This window comes from Falco peregrinus, chromosome 1 (genome assembly GCF_023634155.1).
Source record: "Falco peregrinus isolate bFalPer1 chromosome 1, bFalPer1.pri, whole genome shotgun sequence".
Classification (NCBI taxonomy): Eukaryota; Metazoa; Chordata; class Aves; order Falconiformes; family Falconidae; genus Falco; species Falco peregrinus.
This window is the reverse complement of record NC_073721.1, coordinates 116,223,985-116,243,699: the sequence shown is the minus strand read 5'-3', so window position 1 is coordinate 116,243,699 and position 19,715 is coordinate 116,223,985. Positions and strand designations below refer to the sequence as shown.

At 37.9% G+C, this 19,715-nt stretch overlaps 1 protein-coding gene across 2 annotated transcripts in view; it reads right to left on the bottom strand.

Moving 5' to 3' along the window:
* Positions 1-19,715, bottom strand: part of TRPM7 (transient receptor potential cation channel subfamily M member 7) — a 59,124-nt gene that overhangs the window by 3,058 nt on the left and 36,351 nt on the right. Inside the window, exons 16-37 of one of the 2 annotated variants that reach the window (XM_055810039.1) lie at positions 18,955-19,235; positions 18,246-18,474; positions 16,871-17,026; positions 16,584-16,727; positions 15,786-15,914; positions 14,696-14,980; positions 13,485-13,659; positions 12,830-12,962; positions 11,843-12,027; positions 10,936-11,068; positions 9,612-10,327; positions 7,411-7,487; positions 6,486-6,545; positions 4,967-5,048; positions 4,506-4,576; positions 3,961-3,998; positions 3,251-3,276; positions 2,846-2,896; positions 2,694-2,759; positions 1,789-2,072; positions 1,356-1,438; positions 824-1,029 (exon numbers count right to left, since the gene is read on the bottom strand). In XM_055810039.1, the coding sequence (XP_055666014.1) occupies positions 824-1,029; positions 1,356-1,438; positions 1,789-2,072; positions 2,694-2,759; positions 2,846-2,896; positions 3,251-3,276; positions 3,961-3,998; positions 4,506-4,576; positions 4,967-5,048; positions 6,486-6,545; positions 7,411-7,487; positions 9,612-10,327; positions 10,936-11,068; positions 11,843-12,027; positions 12,830-12,962; positions 13,485-13,659; positions 14,696-14,980; positions 15,786-15,914; positions 16,584-16,727; positions 16,871-17,026; positions 18,246-18,474; positions 18,955-19,235 (3,610 nt within the window). Of the gene's footprint in view, positions 1-823; positions 1,030-1,355; positions 1,439-1,788; positions 2,073-2,693; positions 2,760-2,845; positions 2,897-3,250; positions 3,277-3,960; positions 3,999-4,505; positions 4,577-4,966; positions 5,049-6,030; positions 6,128-6,485; positions 6,546-7,410; positions 7,488-9,611; positions 10,328-10,935; positions 11,069-11,842; positions 12,028-12,829; positions 12,963-13,484; positions 13,660-14,695; positions 14,981-15,785; positions 15,915-16,583; positions 16,728-16,870; positions 17,027-18,245; positions 18,475-18,954; positions 19,236-19,715 lie in introns of those variants that run through there. The other variant, XR_008748052.1, reaches the window with a different exon arrangement.

Genomic DNA, 19,715 nt, shown 5'->3' with positions numbered 1-19,715 from the left:
TTTTTACATCTGCCTGTGATTTCTAACTGGAGTTTTCACCTGTAAGAAAGAAGTTTCCTATATAGCTCTCAGCCAGAGTACCTGACATACAATTCAGGATAAATAAAGCTTACCATATTGGCACTACAGAAATGTGCAAAATACAGAACTTAGAATGGTGCATATTGTTAGAGAAAGATGTCTATATTTATATTCCCTGTGCTGCTCTAAGATTTAATGCCATTAGAGCAACAGAGCTGGGGAAGGGGCTGGGGCACGAGTCCCACGGGGAGCGGCTGGGGGGGCTGGGGGGGTTCAGCCTGGAGAGGAGGGGGCTCAGGGGGGACCTCATCGCTCCCCACAGCTGCTGCAAGGGGCTGCAGCGAGGGGGGTCGGTCTCTTCCCCCAGGTCACAAGTGACAGGACAAGAGGAACCGGCCTCAAGTTGCGCCAGGGGAGGCTTAGATTGGAGATTAGGAAAAATGTCTTCGCTGGAAGGGTGGTCAGGCACTGGCACAGGCTGCCCAGGGGTGAGGTGGAGTCACCGTCCCTGCAGGTATTTAGAAGACATGTAGAAGTGGCATATAGGGACACGGTTTAGTGGTGGCCTTGACAGTGCCATGTTAATGGTTGGACCTGATGATCTTAACGGTCCTTTTGAACCTAAATGATTCTAAGATTAAATAAGAGAACCACAGATTCAGATTAATTAGACCTAGATGCACTGACTAATGCTTGTTATTTATTACAGACATATGAATCCTTAATAAAAATGCTATCACAAGAGAAAAACCCACATACATCTGCCTTGGCCCCAATCCCAATTTCAAAATAAGGACATTACCTTGCAGATCTAGTACCAACAACTCTCCTCTTGTATACTCATATGTCCAATGGCTGAAAGCTAGCATAACTTCCTCTAGCATGTTGGTTGGAATTATTTCATCACCGTTATTATTGTTATATTTTCTAAACTCTCCAGTCATGCACTCTTCAACTGCAAACCACTGGCCAGCAGAGTGGCAATATAACAGGAAAACTTCCAGGAACCTAGTAAAAACCATACTTAATGAATATATTTCCAAATAAATGGCAAATATATCATTACTACCAGATTGTTGATTTACTAATCATTTAAGTCATTTGAAACTGTTATACAAAGTAATTTATATTATCGCACTAGGCTAGAATCAGTGCAAAAAGTAACAACCGAAAACACTGCCAAGGAGAACTCTGCTTCACACATTCATAGTTATGTTCTGAGACCTACATGCACAGATCAGTACCTAAATATATTTCAGTCATCTGTTAACAGCCCTGTAGGCATTCTTCTCTGTCAAAAACATGCAGCATAATGGAAGTTTAAATACACTCACCTTGGAGAGTATGGAATGGATTTGGGCTTCATTTGATTGAAAGCAAAGGTGAGCTTCTGTGCTGCTCTCTGCTGCTGGATTTCCTACGATTCAAAGCCCGTATTTTGTTAGCCACATGGTATGATCCAACATCAAGGAGACAAAACAGCAGCATAAACAGTAAGCATCTATTCCCCCCCAAGGCAGCGTAATTAATTCCTTGGTTTTTAAATTACATCTACATCTTCAGAGTCTGAGCTCTTTGATTAAGTAAACCATACTGGAGCAGAGTTTTTAACCCTTTTGCTCATACAGAACCCCAGGCTAACCTTCTTTTTTTATTTTTCCTCTTTTTCTAGTAAGTATACGCTATTTTTCAGGAAGGGTGGAGAGGAACCTCTGTTTAATGTACCATGCCTGTCTACGTTTAATAACTGAAAAGGATAAAACTTACTCTCAAGCACAAGTGTAACACAGTGTCCTCCTTATAAATGCTTGACCAAGTATTCACAACTTCAGGAAGAAAAGACTTGATGATATAAAGATGTCCCGATTTCAGGATATCATATTCTGACCACGTGCATACTACTTTAAGAGCTCGACGTAAACCTCCTCCCATCTCCTCTTTACTTAAAAATTCAATTTTAGCACAGAGTCCAAGTTGCGACCAGGAAGACATGCTGTTGTTCAAGATGCTGGGAGAACTTTCTTCAAGGCGATACACGGTGACTGGCTCACCTACGTTACAATGCAAAAAGTAAATACTGCATTTAATTTTCCAAGTTTAAAATTAAAAAGCGCTGAAAACCTACAGTTTCTTAGATTTCAACGTGCTGCAATATTAAGTTGTCATTAACATCCTGAATTAACAAAAGAACTTAAACTACCCAGTGGGAAGACCCCTCTCCAACTTCTTTCATAGAGCAGCACAGTGGCTTTGTCCTCCTAATTGGAACTATTAATGACACTGCTCAACCAGCATTAAGAACACTGAATAAATGTTTTTTTACACTTTATATCAGTCAAGACAATTTAAGGGAATCCTTCCAGAACAGCTTGTTATAAAAACTTTTAGTACAATACCAGCACCACTGTATCACCATTTCTGAGGACAACTACAATTAAATCTACATTTCATAATCAAGTGAGCTGCCCTAGAACAGGTGTCATACCCATTTACGTTTCTGAGTGTTGCAAGACAGGCACTAGAATTCATTTAGTTCACTAAGACTTTAGTTTGAAATTTAGTGTGAAATTTGGCTCAGTCATTCTTTATTAGAAGGAACCTGTACGGGGTTTACTTTTCTTTTCTTCCCCAAAAGACCAGAGTGAACCAGCAACAAGAAGTACAGTTCTTACCTCTTGGAGGCACAGGAGTGAATGGAATGCTCTGTGATAATCTCATCAAGTTATTTCTTTCTACAGCTAGAGGGAAATTACAGCATTTGTTAAAGTTTAAGGATCTAATAAGCATCATTAAAAATATGAACATTACCTCATGAGGGACTGACCTGAGTAATAGTAATTGATATCCATGATAGGCTTGAAAGGAGAAGCAATGCCTGAAAAAAAATTAAAAAGAGAGCATCTTCTTGCTACCTGTATTGTGTATTGAAATTGCCACATGCAAAGAACACTTGCCAAGTAACTAGAGTTTGAAAAAGATTTGCTGTGCAGAAAGTACATCATATAGCTTCCTGCTTAGCTCTTCAGTACCTCGGGGAAGGGGGAGAAAAAAAATAATTAAGAACTGTAGTGTTCAATAGTAGGCTATTTACTGACAGGGAAAAAAATATCACACTATTATGTGTCCATTCAGTTCCAAATTATCAGTAGTTAAATACATTCTCATACAAAATCCAAACAGTTGCTTATATAAAAAGCTCTCAGCTTGTTTATAGTAGAAACAAACTTACCATTCAATGCATCTTCTTCAGATGGCCTGTGAAATGCCACAAAACCAACAGTCATTGCCTCTTAAAAATGTACTTTGTATTCACTGATTTGACACGTCACCCTAGGTCACCTTGTTAACCTCACAGTCCTGCTTTTATCCTCTTTTTCAAGGGCAGCACAGGCTTCTTAATTACAAAACAGTAATGGAGGGTTGTTAAGTAATCTCATGTTTTTAGAGCTACGCTTCAAATACCACCAAGTCACGCACAACATTATGCAAAGTCTGCATCACAAGAGCTCATTCCCACAGAGGTGCTTTAATTAAAACTTGTTCACAACAGCTTACCTTTCTGTTATCAGATTAATAAAGTAATGGCTTTAACAGTTAACTCGGGGGATAACTGTTAACAAGAGCCATGTCTGCAGAATCTCAGAGAAGGTTTACAGTTTGAAAGGTTGGGTAAAGACCTTTACCAGGAAGCTAGTTCCTTAATAAGTGTCAACACAGGCATTTTCATTTCAGGGCATGTTTTGCCTTCTGACATGTGACCCCATTAATCTAAATAGAACCTGTCAAAGCATTCCAGTGAACACATTCAGTTATTTATTAGAAAAAACCCTTAAACCTTGGTTTTTTTCATTAAGTGCAACTGAATACCACTATAGCCCAAGACAACGACCCGAAAGAAAAACAAATCCAAATACAGAGCAATAAAAAAAGCTTACTTACATTTGACTGCTGTTTGAAGGTCTACCTTGTAACCAATCCTTTAAAACAAAGGAGAGGAAAAAACAAATAAGGTTTTGGTTTTGTAAGGAAAACATAGTACATTCATTGGAGGTGGGGTGGTAACAAGTTTTAAGATCTTGCAGTACAGCCGGTTTATCAGAAATACTTCACCAGGCTGTACTGAACCGCAGTTGAATGGAAAGACTCAAATACAACCGAGGAATGGTAATTACAATTTAAAGAATAGATAGGGCTATATATTCACCATTGTTTTATGGATTATATAAATAATTAATTTCTTAAACAAAAGTTGTGGGCTTTTCCCCATAAACAGGAAGCAGCATAAGTTTTCATGGTGAGGTTATGCACAAGGTGTAGTAGAGAACGTGCACAACTTCTTCCCCTCAGCCAAAACAGGTCCCCCTCTGTCGTGCCCTTGAACAAATGATTCCACAAATCAGTATTGTTCTTTACACAATCTGCTGCTCCTCCTTCATTTGCTCAGTTTCTAGTTCTGGCTAACAACAAAAAAGGCAGATACACACCGTTAGTAAGGCTGCTTTAGAGTCTACTTGCTGAGTGTCTTCACTCGATGCTCTTCTGCTCTTGCTGTATACTACGAATGAAAGAGATTCGTCACAGGACAAAGGACGGCACACGCTGTTGGTACTCACCTATTTCCTAAGAGTCAGCAACTAGGCTCCTTGGTGTGGCTCTCATAAAAAAAGCCTGATCCACCACTATCTGATCTTTACACACTTCCAGCACAGCCCTGACTAGATCACTTTGCTTGTTATGACTCTAGCTACCTGTGGCAAATACAACAGAATTAAGCTGGCGTGACTAGAACCACCGCGAGACACAGGAGCAGAATCAAGTAGCACCAGCCAGGAAAATATTTCAAGATGCTTTAACCTTTTGTGTTTCCTTTGTATCTTCTTAGAATATGCATTATCATGAGAATTTAGAAATAAAATGAGGTTACCTGAAAAGACGACACACTTACATTGTTCTGAATGGGCTGCCAGAGGGTCAGTAAACCCACCGCAAGAACTGGATTGTCTTAGACCACAGTCAGTTTGAACACCCTACACAAAACAAACAAACACACACAACCCACCGCATACCATTAGTCTTCATTATCATTGTTCTAAACTGCTACTCTTTTGGCACACAATCTGCCCAGTTTTCTTTTCAAGGACTACCTAGGATTCTTTTTAAAACTTCTGGATGTACCTGTAATACCTTGCTGCACAAAAACGTGCAAATCGAGTGCCTAATTCATTTAAAACGCTCTTCATAGTAACCATCAGCTCTAACATGTTCAGGTGCACATTAAGACTACTGACCCATACTGAAAAAGTTCTTTAAAAGAAAATGTTACAACAGGATACAACTACAGAAGTGTACATTGCACTGCATCTCTACCAGCACCAAGTTCAGCTATCCTGTCACGAGCTCTTGTTAACTATCAATCCCCATTTAAGAATGTGGCTCTAGCGGAAACTAAAGTTCAGGTCGAACCCACTGAAAATAGGAACAAAATCTAGAGAAGTCTTACCACACAGACACCTACAGTTTGAATGGAATTTCCTCACGGATGTATTCCTTAATAATAATTACATACTTTCTGATTATCTACTGAGCTGGTCAGCTTTTGACAACAAAATATTTCTTTTGTGAAAAAGGAGAAAGGCAGTTTCATCACAAACTAGAACTACATGAAAACTGGCATAGGGCTGGAACACGCCTCACAACCAGCCTATTAATTCCAATGGTTACCTGAATAAAATTAACAGACTAAAAGAATAAAAACCTAGAACTTGGAACGCTATGCCATTTTTGGTTCCAAGATTTATAACAGTCAGGCAATTGCAACCACCCTTTTTCACCCTTCCCTCTTAAGGAATACACTCCCACACACCTAAACACATACACACGCACCTGTGTGTACATGTGTCCAAAATATGCGTGTGTGTCTACAGAGGTGTGTATATAAATACGAGAAAGACTATTTCTTTCTATCCCTAAACATAAATACTTCATTGGAATGCAACACAGAGAATGCACCTGCTGAAAGTGTCTTCTGAAGACCCATTTTTAGGTCTATATGCATTTCAGTGTTCAGCATACATCTTCAGCATCTTACAATCAATGACTGTAGTACCTACGTGAAAGATAAGAATCAAACCAGCCCCACCAGTTAACCTGGGACAACTCTATTACTACGCGTCTAAGAACAGCAGTACTGTCTGGAAACGCTACCAGAGTTTGCAACCCAATAGTAACAAACACTGGAACTATGTACACCTACGTCAAGGAGACATCCAGCTGTATTTGTACAAAGGTTCAACTGTACAACTTTTTTTTTTTTTCACCCCCCTCCCTTTTTTTTAAATCATGGCCAGGGTTTACTTACAGATAATGATTTAAGAAAACAGATATCCCTGTCTTTGCTGTAAAGAATACATTCGGTACTTGGTGAAAGTAATGCCTCCAATAAAATGGAAACCTTCTTTACTTACTTGAAGCCTACTTGTCTCTATGCCCTCCAATATAGCCTTTTTGAAGTCTTCCTGTCGCTCCTGTTAAAAAATCCCAAAGCAAACTGTAAACATGACTACGAAAAAAAACCCACATCAAAAATACACGCAAACAAAAAGCTCTTCGGTCACACATTGTACTTAATCAGAAGGTCCTGAAGGACACCTCAGCAGAACACATTGCAAATGGTCCTAACACAGTTCTCAAGCCAGATTCTCCCCTGAATGAGGGGTAACTGCAAATGGTAACTGGTATTTACTAACTTATCTTCACAGCTACAAAGAAAACCAGCTTTTTAAAATATACTATAGCATTTGGAGGACAGGTTTGAAATGATTAACCACTTTCCATTTAGTTATTTTTATTACTCTTTAAGAAAACGGAAATTACACTTCATTTTAGTTTGTGACAAGTTTATTGCAAAGGCTTTTTTCTTCTTGGAAGCATAATGAACACTTTTTATCACTTTTTAAAATCATATACACTATAATCTTGCTCAATAAAATACCATGTAAATCACTGAAATCTTCCTAAACGCTGATCTTGAAATTTGTAAGTGTCAAACATTTCATTAAACACTAATTATAGGATACGTAACTTTATCTTAATTCACAGTTGCAGTCATCTCACCTTTCATGACCTCAGACCTTGTTTAATATTTCATTAGTATCATATTATGAAGCAACAGTACTTGATGTGCAGTTAAGGTTGCACGAGTTTTCATGAGATTTTTTTTTTTAAACAACAGAAACCAGATACACATTCCTTCCAGGCTGCATTTTGCAAGTTCTTTAACTATATTTGCTCTTAGACTTTTTCAAAGCATATTGTGATGTTACAGATTAAAAAAAAAAAAATAATAATTATCCCCATTAACATGCTTGAGAGAAAGTCTTCCATGCTTACCTCAATATCAGCACTCCTTTCTTTAATTTTGCTTGCTGCCTCTTTAAACCGCTGTAAGTCCATGCTGTCTCTGTGACCTTTGACACAGTGAATTCAAAAAGAGTATTCAAAATCAAAGGCAACCTCCAGTGCTCTGACCATGCCAACAGTTCGCATCACCACAGCAAAGGGTTACAAACCATCTAAGTTCTGGGTGCCTGTTCGCACTAGAGACGACTTTGCAAACACGCTAAATATCAGTGTCATAAAGTGTTAACGTGAAACTACGGGTTTTCCCACATCAGTGTGTGGATCACTACAATCCAAAAAGTAAAACTAACATTTTAAAATTTTACTCGAGTGCATGCTCCTCATGTGAAAGGCACTGGGCAGTCTGAATTACAGTATTGTCAGGGATGTATGACAAAGGAAGGACAAGTAGACAGTTGTCCTGAGGTAGCTTTTACAATATACCCTTCATCCTCCCTGTTGCAAGAAGCACTTTTCAGAATTTTACTAATCATGTGGCTTTATAATGAATGAAAATCTAGTTGACTTCACAAGGGAAAGCTGTGCTGTATCACGAGTTTTATCAAACATGGACAGTAAGAATGAAGAGTATGTTCTAAATGCTAGAAATGTCAGAGGACTGGACACTTAAAACTTGGCTCCAGTAAAATAAGTATCGTTAGTATTCAGAGCTATTAGTGGTGAAATACATTTAGAGATTAGATAAGAGGTATACAATCACTGTCCGTTATTTCTGTTTAGTCTTGCTTTCTGAATTTAAAAAAAATAAAATTTTAAACCATGAGGAAATTATAAATAGCTACTGACTGTACAAATGATTTGTATCAATACAGATTGATCTGCAAATGTGTAGATACTCTTCCTATGCATACACAAATCTAAAAATGCTAGTGCATGTAGGTAACTTCTTAGGACTCGAAGTTTCACAGCAGTAGAATAAACTCTTGCCTAAAGATTTAAATTTTTTACATCCTCAACAAACCTTTTGGAAACACTGAGACATCCCTGAACACCTGGGGCAAGACAACACCTCTGCACGCAACCTGACAATTCCAGACTGTGCTCTTCTGCCATACACGAAGCACACTCAAAGCATGGTGTACTTAACAGAAATCAGTTAGTAAACCCACACCTGTGTTTTGCAATGAATCTGCCACTGTTTTACCATTTCAAATATTTATGTAACTCTAACCAGAAACGTGTACCTTTTTACTGTTCAGCAAAACTTGAGGGAAGGCATAATGCTATATTTAATAAAAGGACTTTGGAAGCTTCCAAAATGACTGCCAAAAGATACGTTAGCCTAGGCAACAGTGGAAGATCCCAGTTACAACAGTGTTTAGAAACATAGTATAGGAGGATCCCTCAGCTTGACACAGATACCATAGAGATATTTGTCCAGGATTCCATCAGCCTAAGAAGTCTTCTGTAATTACGTCAAGAAATAGACAATATTTTTGGCTTATGCAATGAGAAGGTAGGAGCTTCATAATGAGTCACAAAAAGTTTGTCTACAACGCCCATACCAAGTTGTGGAGCTGCTAATTGCACAAACTGTTACACTCAACAACTGGCTAATGTTTTTCAAAAAAATATTGTCTATGTGACAGAATTATAAAGAAATGATAATTTAAGTTAAAAAAAATATTCAAGCAACATAGGGGAATTAGAGATGTTAAAAGCAAAAAAAAGCAGAGCAAAATGGTAGAATAAAGTCACCTGCAACCGGAATACACCCAAAATACTATACAATTCTTGGTAAGTCAAACCTTGTGGCTTAGATTTGGTCCACAGTTTATGAAGTAGTCCCATAAGGATGTTAGAACATAAATCTTGGGTTTGTAGTTCCATTGTATGGACATGCTGACTTTTGGAAAGTTCATCTTTAACATTCAATTTTCCGTGTGAGCTGCCACAGTTGACTGTTGATGTCAAGTCGCCAGTTGACAAAGAGCACTTCGTCTGGGGGTTGTTCTTCGATAAGTTGACAGAGGACTGGTGATCACATTTGTCAACTCTGCAGCTGTAGTTATCATTAGTGTCACTCTCATCATGAATAAAACCACAATTAATGTATCCTCCATTTTCAACAGAAGGTTGGGTGAAAGCAAGGCAAGCAGAGCCAGAAGCAAGAGGATAAGAGCAGCTAATAACGACTTCAGGACATTCAGAATCTACTTGGTTATACTTACCCACAAATGCACCAAATTCTACATTATTATCTCCTTCTGTAGCCTTAGAGAAAACAGTCTCTTCATGCTTTGCTGAAGAATCCAGCTGACTTTTGCAACTGGGCCGAGATGGAGTGCTAACAAAAAATTTGGTTGTTGGGGATGTTACATGTGGCATGCTGTTGGATGAATTGCCTAATTTCTTACTTTTACTAATGGATTTTGAGATCTCTGCAGCCTGTATTCGTTGACGAAGTTCTGGAGGAGAAACAGCATTTGAAAATAAGGCACTGCCCGAGGAACCTGCCTCTTGAAAGTTTATTTCTTCTCTTCGGGGAACTGGAGCTAACTCCTGACCAATTGTCTTATGTGGGACTTCTTTTTCATCACGTATAGAAATGTTACAGAGTAAAGCATTATTACTCTCAAGGCCTCCTTGCGGAAAAGAACCAAAGACGTTTCCAATGCTGTGCTTTTTCCACACAGAAGATCTCAGCGAGCCATCCTCAATGAGGTTTTGTGCCAAATGTTTTGAAATGCTCAATTCCCGTGTGATTTCGTTGTGAACCTTGCTAGCTTCCGACGCTTTCTGTGCAGTCAGCGTTTTCAGGGTATCCACAGTTAGAGCCGAGAGATCCTGCAGGTGGCCAATCTGTGAATCTAAAGACTGTAACGACCGTTTTATGTAGTTGACACGATCGCCAACCTCCTTTATCTGAATGCACATTTGTTCCACCCTAAGAAAAAAATCAAATTATGAAGTAGCTAAGAAAGGTATTTTTCTTGATATGCAAAAGAAACATCTTTGCAACCCTTTCTGCCCATTTAATAAGGAAAAAATCTCTGAAATTTCAAGATGGCATGCACTATTATATTGGACTGCTCTGTAATACAACATTTGTACATGATTTTGAATCACGGAATTGACATACACATCAATACAGGGCCTACAGCACTTTTTCAAATTTATCAGTTTATTATAACACCATGAGAAACTAAATAACATGATTACCTCAGCTTACTGAGTGCTGCTACAGATAAGGACACATCAGTCACATTATTAGCCTCTGCATAGCAATGGAAAGACATCACCTCAAGTTTGCATAAATACCTTCTGGAGCTGCATTTTACACCCACCCCACACCCCACCCTCCCTTAAAGCACATTTAAAAAAAAAAACAACAACTGCAAAAGTTCTAAGCTTCCCTATTCTGAAATTTTAGAATAGAATAGAATCTTTTAGGTTGGAAAAGACCTTTGAGATCATCAAATCCAACCGTTAACCCAAGACTGCCAAGTCCATCACTAAACCATATCGCTAAGCACCGCATTTTAAGTATTCTACCGTTCAAATGTAACTCGAATCCTCTCCTCGCTTCCAGAATGAAATTTATCATCTTTTTCGTTGAAATACATCTCAACACATAGCTCTTCAAAATCATGAAGTTTCTTTTGATCTTCTTCTGTCAGGAAGAGTTCTAAAGAGAGATTAAACAGTTAAGCCAATGCACGTGTAGTGAAGCAGCACAGGTGCTGGAAACTAATGCCAACACCTTGGCAAAGGGTATTAAAATTTAAAAGCAAAACAAAACCAAGAAAAAAAACCAACAGTGCCACCTAAGACCCTTCCTCTCTCCTTGCTAGAAAAAACTTCAAGGGCAAAGATTTCTGCTAAAATAAAAATCAAAATAGTAGTTCTGAGAGGATCTGTGCATAATATTATCACTCCAACCCCTTTTTCTGTGAGGCAGAAGCAGCTAGATTCCTTAGCTGGATTTTATTATCTGTGGAATTTTTTCCCCCCTCTTTTTAAATTTTCAAAAGGTTTCCAATAAGAAATAAGAAGTTTTCCAGAAAGAAAAAAAAAATATCTTCCCACATTAACAGGAAATCTAATCAATCTAATCTTGGGGGTTTGTTTGTTTGCTTATGTCATAAATTCGTTTGCCTGGAGATTTGTAGGGGCTGTGTATTCCCTGCCCACAGCAGGGGGGTTGGAACTAGACGCTCTTTAAGGTCCCTTCCAACCCAACCCGTTCTATAATTCTACATTCTATTACACACTTCCATCAAAACACTGGGAATTTGAACAGAATGAGTCTTAATCAATATCAAAACCATGGGAAATTAAGACCTGCTACGACTTTCTTGAGAACGTACATGATAACCAAAAACGTAGCACTTCTCTGACAGTTTGCTTTAATCGTAACAAAGAAGTTACTGAGATTTTTTTGGATAATAACTATCCATACTTGGCCCATCTGAAGTCTTGTCTGTCTTTCTTCTTTTACATATACAACAGAAGAGGGAAGCCATGTGGCTAAGAACAATAAGTGGTGGAGGCAGAACAGGTTTTTCATGGTAGGCCATAATGAAATGATAGCGTTGATACTTCCACACAATGTTTGAAATTGCCTTGACTTGTAAATACACGTTGCTGAAAGGAAACAGAAAAGTATTAACACATCACAGTGGCTTTTGGGGTGGTGGGCGGACATGGGGGAGCTTGGTGTTCGGGGTTTGTTTGTGATGTTTGGTTTTTTTTAAACACTTTGATAACAACCTTGAATTCTAAAGCTAGATAAGTAAGAGACAACAGCACATACTTGTTTTTTACTGCAAAATTATTTTAGTGGAAGTTGGAAATATTCAAGGAAACACCATGATCCAAAGCAAGGAGAGGGTTAAAAAAATTATCTCATCTGGCAACGGCCTCAGAAATAAACTACATTGAGATAAAATTTCAAGTTTGCCAAACAACAAAATTATTTCTAACTAAACCTAAGATTTTTACATCAAACCACATTAATTCTGCAGTCTGCCATTCCTCAGTGTTAGTGAGCTGCTTATCCCCATAAATCAAGCACTTGCAGAGAACTGTAAAAGACAATTTACCCTACTACAACTCAACTCAACCAACTACAGAACATTAAATTAATTTAGGACCGACAGTCAACATACAGATGAAGGAACGACTGTTTGTTTTCTGACAGAAGGAAGTTACAAAATGCTTTCAAATTCTCTTAAACTTCCGACTCCCCTAGCCTCTTAGATGTGACACACACCAGTCACACCACACGCTTCCCTGCTTAGTCACAGGCTTGCAGTGAGGAGGAGAAGACGACCAGCTTTAAAACCTGAAAATACTTCCAGCAAATGGGATTGCTTGTCATCTTGTCACAGTGAAATAGAAACTCATCAAAGGATTAGCAAAAATTAACAATTACCCAAATACTTACTTGAAAAATGCAATAAGGAGATTAACCATAATTATGTACTGTACAAAGAGGTAGACAGCTTGAAGAAACGGGGTCAACCATGTTCCTGGGCCACAGAGATGAGCAACTTTTTCATCAGAATTATTTGCACATACTGTAGGAAAAAAAAGATAAAGAGAAAATACACAGAACTTTTAGAACTCCCAAGCAGGTATGGGGGTGGGGTAGGAAATCATTTAGAAAGATTGCAACAACCATCGGTCATGCACTGGTTCTGCAATTCAAAATGTCTCCATGCATTTAGAAATATGGTAGAAAACCACAGGAGACAAAGTTTCTGGTTAAAAAAGCCTAATACAGCACCACAGCCAGAATTTTGGCATGACAGCTGTGGGGAGAAATTCCAAAATCTAGCCAGGAACAAGCCTTGTGAGAAATGGTGATTAGGTGCAGTTTTCATTCTAAAGACATTCAAGATTTATAAAGGATTACGAAAAAGACAAGGCAATAAGTTATTCAGCTGCAACCCGCAAAGAGGGGGAAGGAACCCAATGAACGAAATCACTGTCAACAATACTGGGATTTCATTTCATAAAAACAGAATTTCCTAAGACCTTGAGATGGTCTTATCTGAGTGAGTTTTCTCCTTACTTGCTGCAAAATTGCAGTGTCTTACCATCAATTTCATAGGCATACACTTCACCAAAAATCATCCAGTATGGATGAAACACAATATCTCTAGCAAGAGTCCAAGATGGTGCCTCGTCAGGATACAGTATGGCCTTCCTAGGAACACCAAAACTGAGTAGCACAAGCGCCATAATCACCACGATGTAAAACATGTTGGCCACCTATAGACACAAAGAGAGCCAGGTTCACCTACAAGGTCATCATCATGATTTCACACACACGTTTACAATGACAGTGTAAACTTGATTAATTCTATACATTATATAAGGAACAGAGTCTAGGACAGCTCCACTTCAGTCACAACATTTTGTTAAGTAACCCGATAAGAAAATTTCTTTTATTCCTGTCCTTTCTTATAGTTTGTTTCGTAACCTTGGCTAAAGGCAAGTGATAGTATTTCCTTTGTAACTCAAATTCCTATTACGTGGATGAGTGGCAGCTGACAGAGAGACATTCCTTCCTAAATGCACTCAACATCTGCACAAAATGCAGAGGTAGTTTTCCAAGGACTGAAACACAGAGCCTATACCTCCTGCACAGGTTCAAGAAATCAAAGTGAGAAGCAACCAACTCAACGCCCTCATTTTTAAGGAATGAGAGGGTTCAACTTTGTAGGAAAAAGCCACCACTTCCACCTTTGTATACACAGGTCTTAATCCTTAAGATTTTTTTCACATTTAGAATAGCTCACTGACAGTAAAGCTATTTATTTTTAATTCAAACAATTTGAATAATTTTTTATATGGAAGAAGACAAGAACGGAGCCACAATCTATTTCCAGTTTTCCGCGGCACAAAATATGAAAGTGCTTTAGGACACAAAACAAGTTAAAGTCTTGCACTAAAGAGCACAAGGGCAAGAAAACCCAAACTATAAATAAGTCTCAGATCCAAACGGGACGCAATGCTAGACGAATCGAGAAAAAGGCATCACCACATTCATTTAGCAGCTTTCTACAGATAAGTGACAGAGAAAGCTCCATAAAAAAGGGAGCCTTCAAATCAGTGCTTGTTTTGAAACCCATTAAGTTATATTCCGTCTAGCTAATTCTGCACACTAATGTGTTGACACATTACACCAGGATAAACAACCTTTTTCTAAATAAAACTTTGAGAAAAGTTGTAAATGGATGCAGCAAGCAAAACTTATTTCAGCTGGGGAGAAAAAAACCCAAACATTAAGGAAAGTAGTACTTACCATTTTCCCAATCATCATAACATAAGGGCCAGCCTGTTGATTTACAGCTAGAAAATCCAGTAATCGCACATACCAAAAAATTATATTGAGACAGTATGTTATTCTTCCAGCAACAAAGACATAATTTTCTCTGTAAGTGTTTTCGCCAAAATTCCCCTTTGCTCCAAATCTTAATGCAAACCCGATGAAGAAGGTGACAATGGCAACTGTGTCACTGACATTGAAGTAATCACTGAACCACACTTTAATTTTCTGATTAATCTTCCCGGCTTCTGACATAAAAATCTGCAATAAAAATAAGTGTCAGGTCTGCTCACATTCATTGCACATGGACCAACACTGAAATATATGAAGCACTCACATTTTTATGCTTGCAAAAATGAAATATCCATTCAAATGTGTAACTTTTACACCGAGCAATCAAACCCAGTGTTTAATTGTGTCAGCTTCACAACAAGGACAAGGAAGATGTACGTTTCCTTCTGGCTGAATAATTTATGAAGGAATTTTGGTTTGGGGGTTTTTTTGTGTTGTTTTTTTCTTTTGAGGCAGCTATTGCTACAAAAATGAATCCTACTTTCTGCCCCTTCAGCTGGGCCTGAGGTACCAGGTTAATGAACTTTCTCTCAGTGAAAAATTTTTACAGAACTTCTGAAAAGCCTCCTGCTGACCAGCAATGTTGCAGTTGTGACAGCTATCCTGTGTCCCTAAAGCTTTTTTGTTTTGTCATCTTGGTCATAGCATAGTGGTAAAAATTGACTGACACTAATAAACGAATACACATTTCACCCCTCAGGAATGTAAGGTGGTTTATTTCATTACAACTTGTAACGTAACAGATTAAAAACATTTTTTTACAAAAATCAGCTCCTGGTGGGGGAACCTCAACAACAACAAAAAAAACCAGACTGGTAGGTTTAGAAGCACTGGTATTGAAACTAGCAGCCTGTACCAAAATTTAAGATAAAGGCATTCCATCAGGTACTCTGATGCTTGAAGTTTCTTGGGTTCTCTTGTTTATAAACACAGTTTAAAGCATACTGTTTTAATGGACAAAGAAAACTAAACCCCCAGATTGTTAGAGGCATACCTCACGAATTTTCTCAATTGCTGATGTGAAAATGTAAGCAATAACGATCCACTCTTGAACGGATGGCAATTCTTCCATTTTTACAAGAACCACAAACGTGTAGAGCATGAGGAATCCTAAGTATGCCAACTAAAAAAAGGAATGAAAATTATACATGTAATCACTAACGGGTTCTTTATAGATGTGCATGGAATCTTTTGATGTGGTATACAATAAAAGCTTCACATAGGATGACAGGACTATATTTAGCCCTTTAAGCAGACAAGTTGCTTTTTATAAGGGGATACATTTTCTTCTTAGAAGAGGAAAAATAGCTGTAATAAGCTATTTATTGTTAGCAAAGCTTTGTTCTTATTACAGCTATTTTTCCTTTAATAAAAATTTTAGAGTTACTATGACAGTACTTTAAACAAAGCTGTGCATGAACACTTTAGCCTAATAAATGATTGCAAAATTCCTGGTAGCAACTGATGAAATTAATTACTCAGGCCAGAATAAAAACGTTAATGTTAATCACTCAGCTTAAAAAAAAAAAAAAAAAAAAAAAGAATTTCTCAAAACCAGCATCATGAACTTTAAAAAAATCCTCAAACCACAGAGAACTGCCATGTGGATATGCAGGTTTTCAGAAGCAAGTACTTCTCATTTGCAGCTTAGCAAGGTAAGGGGTTTTTATTTGTTTTTTTTAAAAGCACTTAAAACTTTGATTCAGGTCACAGAGCTATGTGTTGGGAAAAGAACCCAAAGATCTACATTAGATTTCCAAATAAAAGACACATTACACAGAAGAAAACTCACCGTATTAAACCAAAACTTCACAATCGGTGCATGATAAAATGCATAAAATTTCTGTGTAATGGGAAGTCTTTTAGGTTTTGCTGGAGTCTCCATATCATGCTTTTCTAAAGTACTGTCCAAAATCCTTACTTCTTTAAACACCTCCTAAAATGAAAGGACTGTTAACTTCACATACAGAAATACATGCTTTTGGACACTCATTTTAACTCCTGCTTTGATTTAAAAATGTAATTATTTATTTTAAGTTACAAATATTGTTTTTAATATCTCCCCCTGCCCCACATTACCATAGGTATTTCATCTGCTGCATTCTGGAAGTTGTTTTCACTGTCATCCATTGCCATTTGATGCGCATCTTGAGATTGAGGAATATGTGACATTTCAGCCTTGGTCTTATATTCCAACAGCAGTATAGCAGGAGGAAGTAAAATACTCAGTATCACCTGGAAAAGATGACGACTAAGTGCAAATAGTTTACAGCTACATTAAAGTATCAGAACACACCAACACACAGAATAGCCTCTGAAAATGTTTTATCCAAATTTCACTTGCTTGTTATTGAGGAGGAAAAAAAAGTAGAAAATAATTAGTTGTTATTACTTACATACATGCTTAAGAGGCTAAGCTCACATATACAGAGTGTTCCTTGACGGGAAGATATAAGAAAGGGGAAGAATCAACTAATGCCAAACCTAAAAGCCACTAGAAAGAATGTACTCCAAGTCTGAAGATCCAGAGATGTTCTGTTTACACTCTATTCTTTAATCCACTTGCAGAACCTCTGGAACTGTGTGATGTCAAGGTGTATTTAAAAAGCACATACAAGTGGAGGTCGTGGTTTTGACTGGGGTGGGTGGTTTGTTGTTTGTTTTGGGGAGGAAGGAGGGTATTCAACTTAAGGTAGAAAAATGGGCTAAGGTATGGATGAAGAGAATAAGTGAAAGCTATTTATTGCCATTAGCTTGTTAAAAAGCACGCAAGAAAATGGTTAATCGGTTATCAAAGAGGATTTTAGTAGGTCACAAGTTAAACGATGCTTGTAGATATTTTGTAGGAAAGTTTTTACTTCATTATATTCCTAGCAACAATTAGGTTTTGGCACACCATCCCAAAGAAATATGCAACTCCCAGTCTGGTTCAATTGATCTATGCCACAAAGGGCACCACTGGGAAACCTATCCCCGATTTGCCTACTCCTGTTTCATTCCATGCCCTGCTTTCGCTCAGTTTCTTCCTCCAAAATAGGACACACAAAGCTTTTCTATATCAAGTCTTATGTGCTGCTTGTAAAGAGCCAAAATGCGTGAAACTATATTCTTACAGGGGGGTTTCTGTCTGTTAAGGTTTTTTACCACTAAGTTTTTAGTAGTGGGTTAGTATTCACATGATCTCTTTATGCCTCTGATTAAAGGCTACTTGCCTGGTTTTTGCCTTCTATATTTGTGTACCTTATTTGAAAAGATAATAGAGTGTCAAAAGGAGAGTTAACAATAAATACTTCCAGTTTTGATTATATTATAGGACACTGTTTTACAGGATTTATTAACATAAGTGATAGTTATGAAAGTTTTATACTAATAGCATTTACACATGTGCTTTCCCTCTATTTAAAAATAAATTGTGTTGATCCTTTTAACACCAATAAACCGCAACAACGCTTACTTTGTACCATGAATTCTTCCTCATGTTCAGCCTTCCCATCCACATATCTGATAACAACATCTGCGTACAAGTATGTGCTACAAACGGACGAAGCCTGGATGACACTGCCAGCTTCAGGCAAGTGGAGTTGCTCCAGTTTTTAAGCTCATAGGTTAGTAATTTCATTGCCATAGTTTCATCTTGTCGGAAGGACTGTTCTAACAGTTCAACTGCCAGCTGACCAAACTCACTAGAATGAAGAAAAAAACAAACAACAAAACTAAATACGTTATCTGTAGAAATGACCTTGAGTTTAAGTTGAATTTTCTTGTACAAATTCCCAGTAGCACAACTCGAAGGGACTATTACCTGTCCCTTCTGTACAGATATAGCGTACAGTAATTTGTAACTCCAAGCAACACGTGAAACTGTGACTTCTATTAAAAGCATACGCAGGCTATAAACAGCTGTTAAAATATGCAAGGAAATTACATGGAAGTAAATGGCACGTTCAGTGTCATTTTAACTATAAATCATGACTTGTAACAGTACTCAAGAGAGCAATGTCTAACATAAAACTCCTACTAGAGTGCCACTTCATCCTTTTTGGAAACAGGAATTGTCTTCAAGTCAATAGTTTTCTTCAATAGAAGAGTTTGGGTTTTGTTCATATATAGCCCACTACTTTTATTGTAAATTTCAAGAAGAGATCTTTATAAATATAATTTACTTGGAATACTGTTTCAGTTCTTCTGAAGTATCATCAACAAGGTCACTTTGTTTTGCTTCATATGCCATCGAACGGTACACTTTGCAAGCAACCAAGGCTTTTGCCATGGACTCCTCCCCATGCTGCCAGAAAAAGAGGGCCATCTTCTGCCGCTTCATTAACACCGCCCAAAGTAACAGCTCGTTGAGAGGGTAAGCAAAACGTCTGGTTTCCGGATCATCTATGTCTACTATTTCATCTTTGGTTCTTTTCTTTTTTCCCTCTTCTGCACCAGTGTCAATCTTTAAAATAAAAACAGAAAGTTACATTTTAAACCTCTGAACTTGGTCATTTCGTAACTTGAAATAAAATGCTAGAGTGATCCAATATCAAATGATATGTAATTATAAAAAGAAAAAAGAACTTTTGAGGGCTTGAAAAGCAGCTGGAACTTCAATTCAAAAGCTTCACTTGAGTCCAATTCATTGTCCAATTCATTTTAGTAACTGGGAGACTGAATTATTTTGATTTATAGATCAAAAGCAAAGCAGTAACTAATATACCTCCACACAAACAAGGAAAGTCACAGAGAATGCTTACAGGAACACATGGCCAAATCTTGCTCAGTCTACAGAGCCAAGCGAGCTCCCCCGCCCCCCCCCCCCCCCCCCGCTAGAACTGTGCCAATGATAAGCTTTTTGCTCCCTAACATGTCAAATCTTATCCAGAAGACCACTATACAGAAAGATAAACACCCTACAGAACCCTGTAAGCATGCTAGG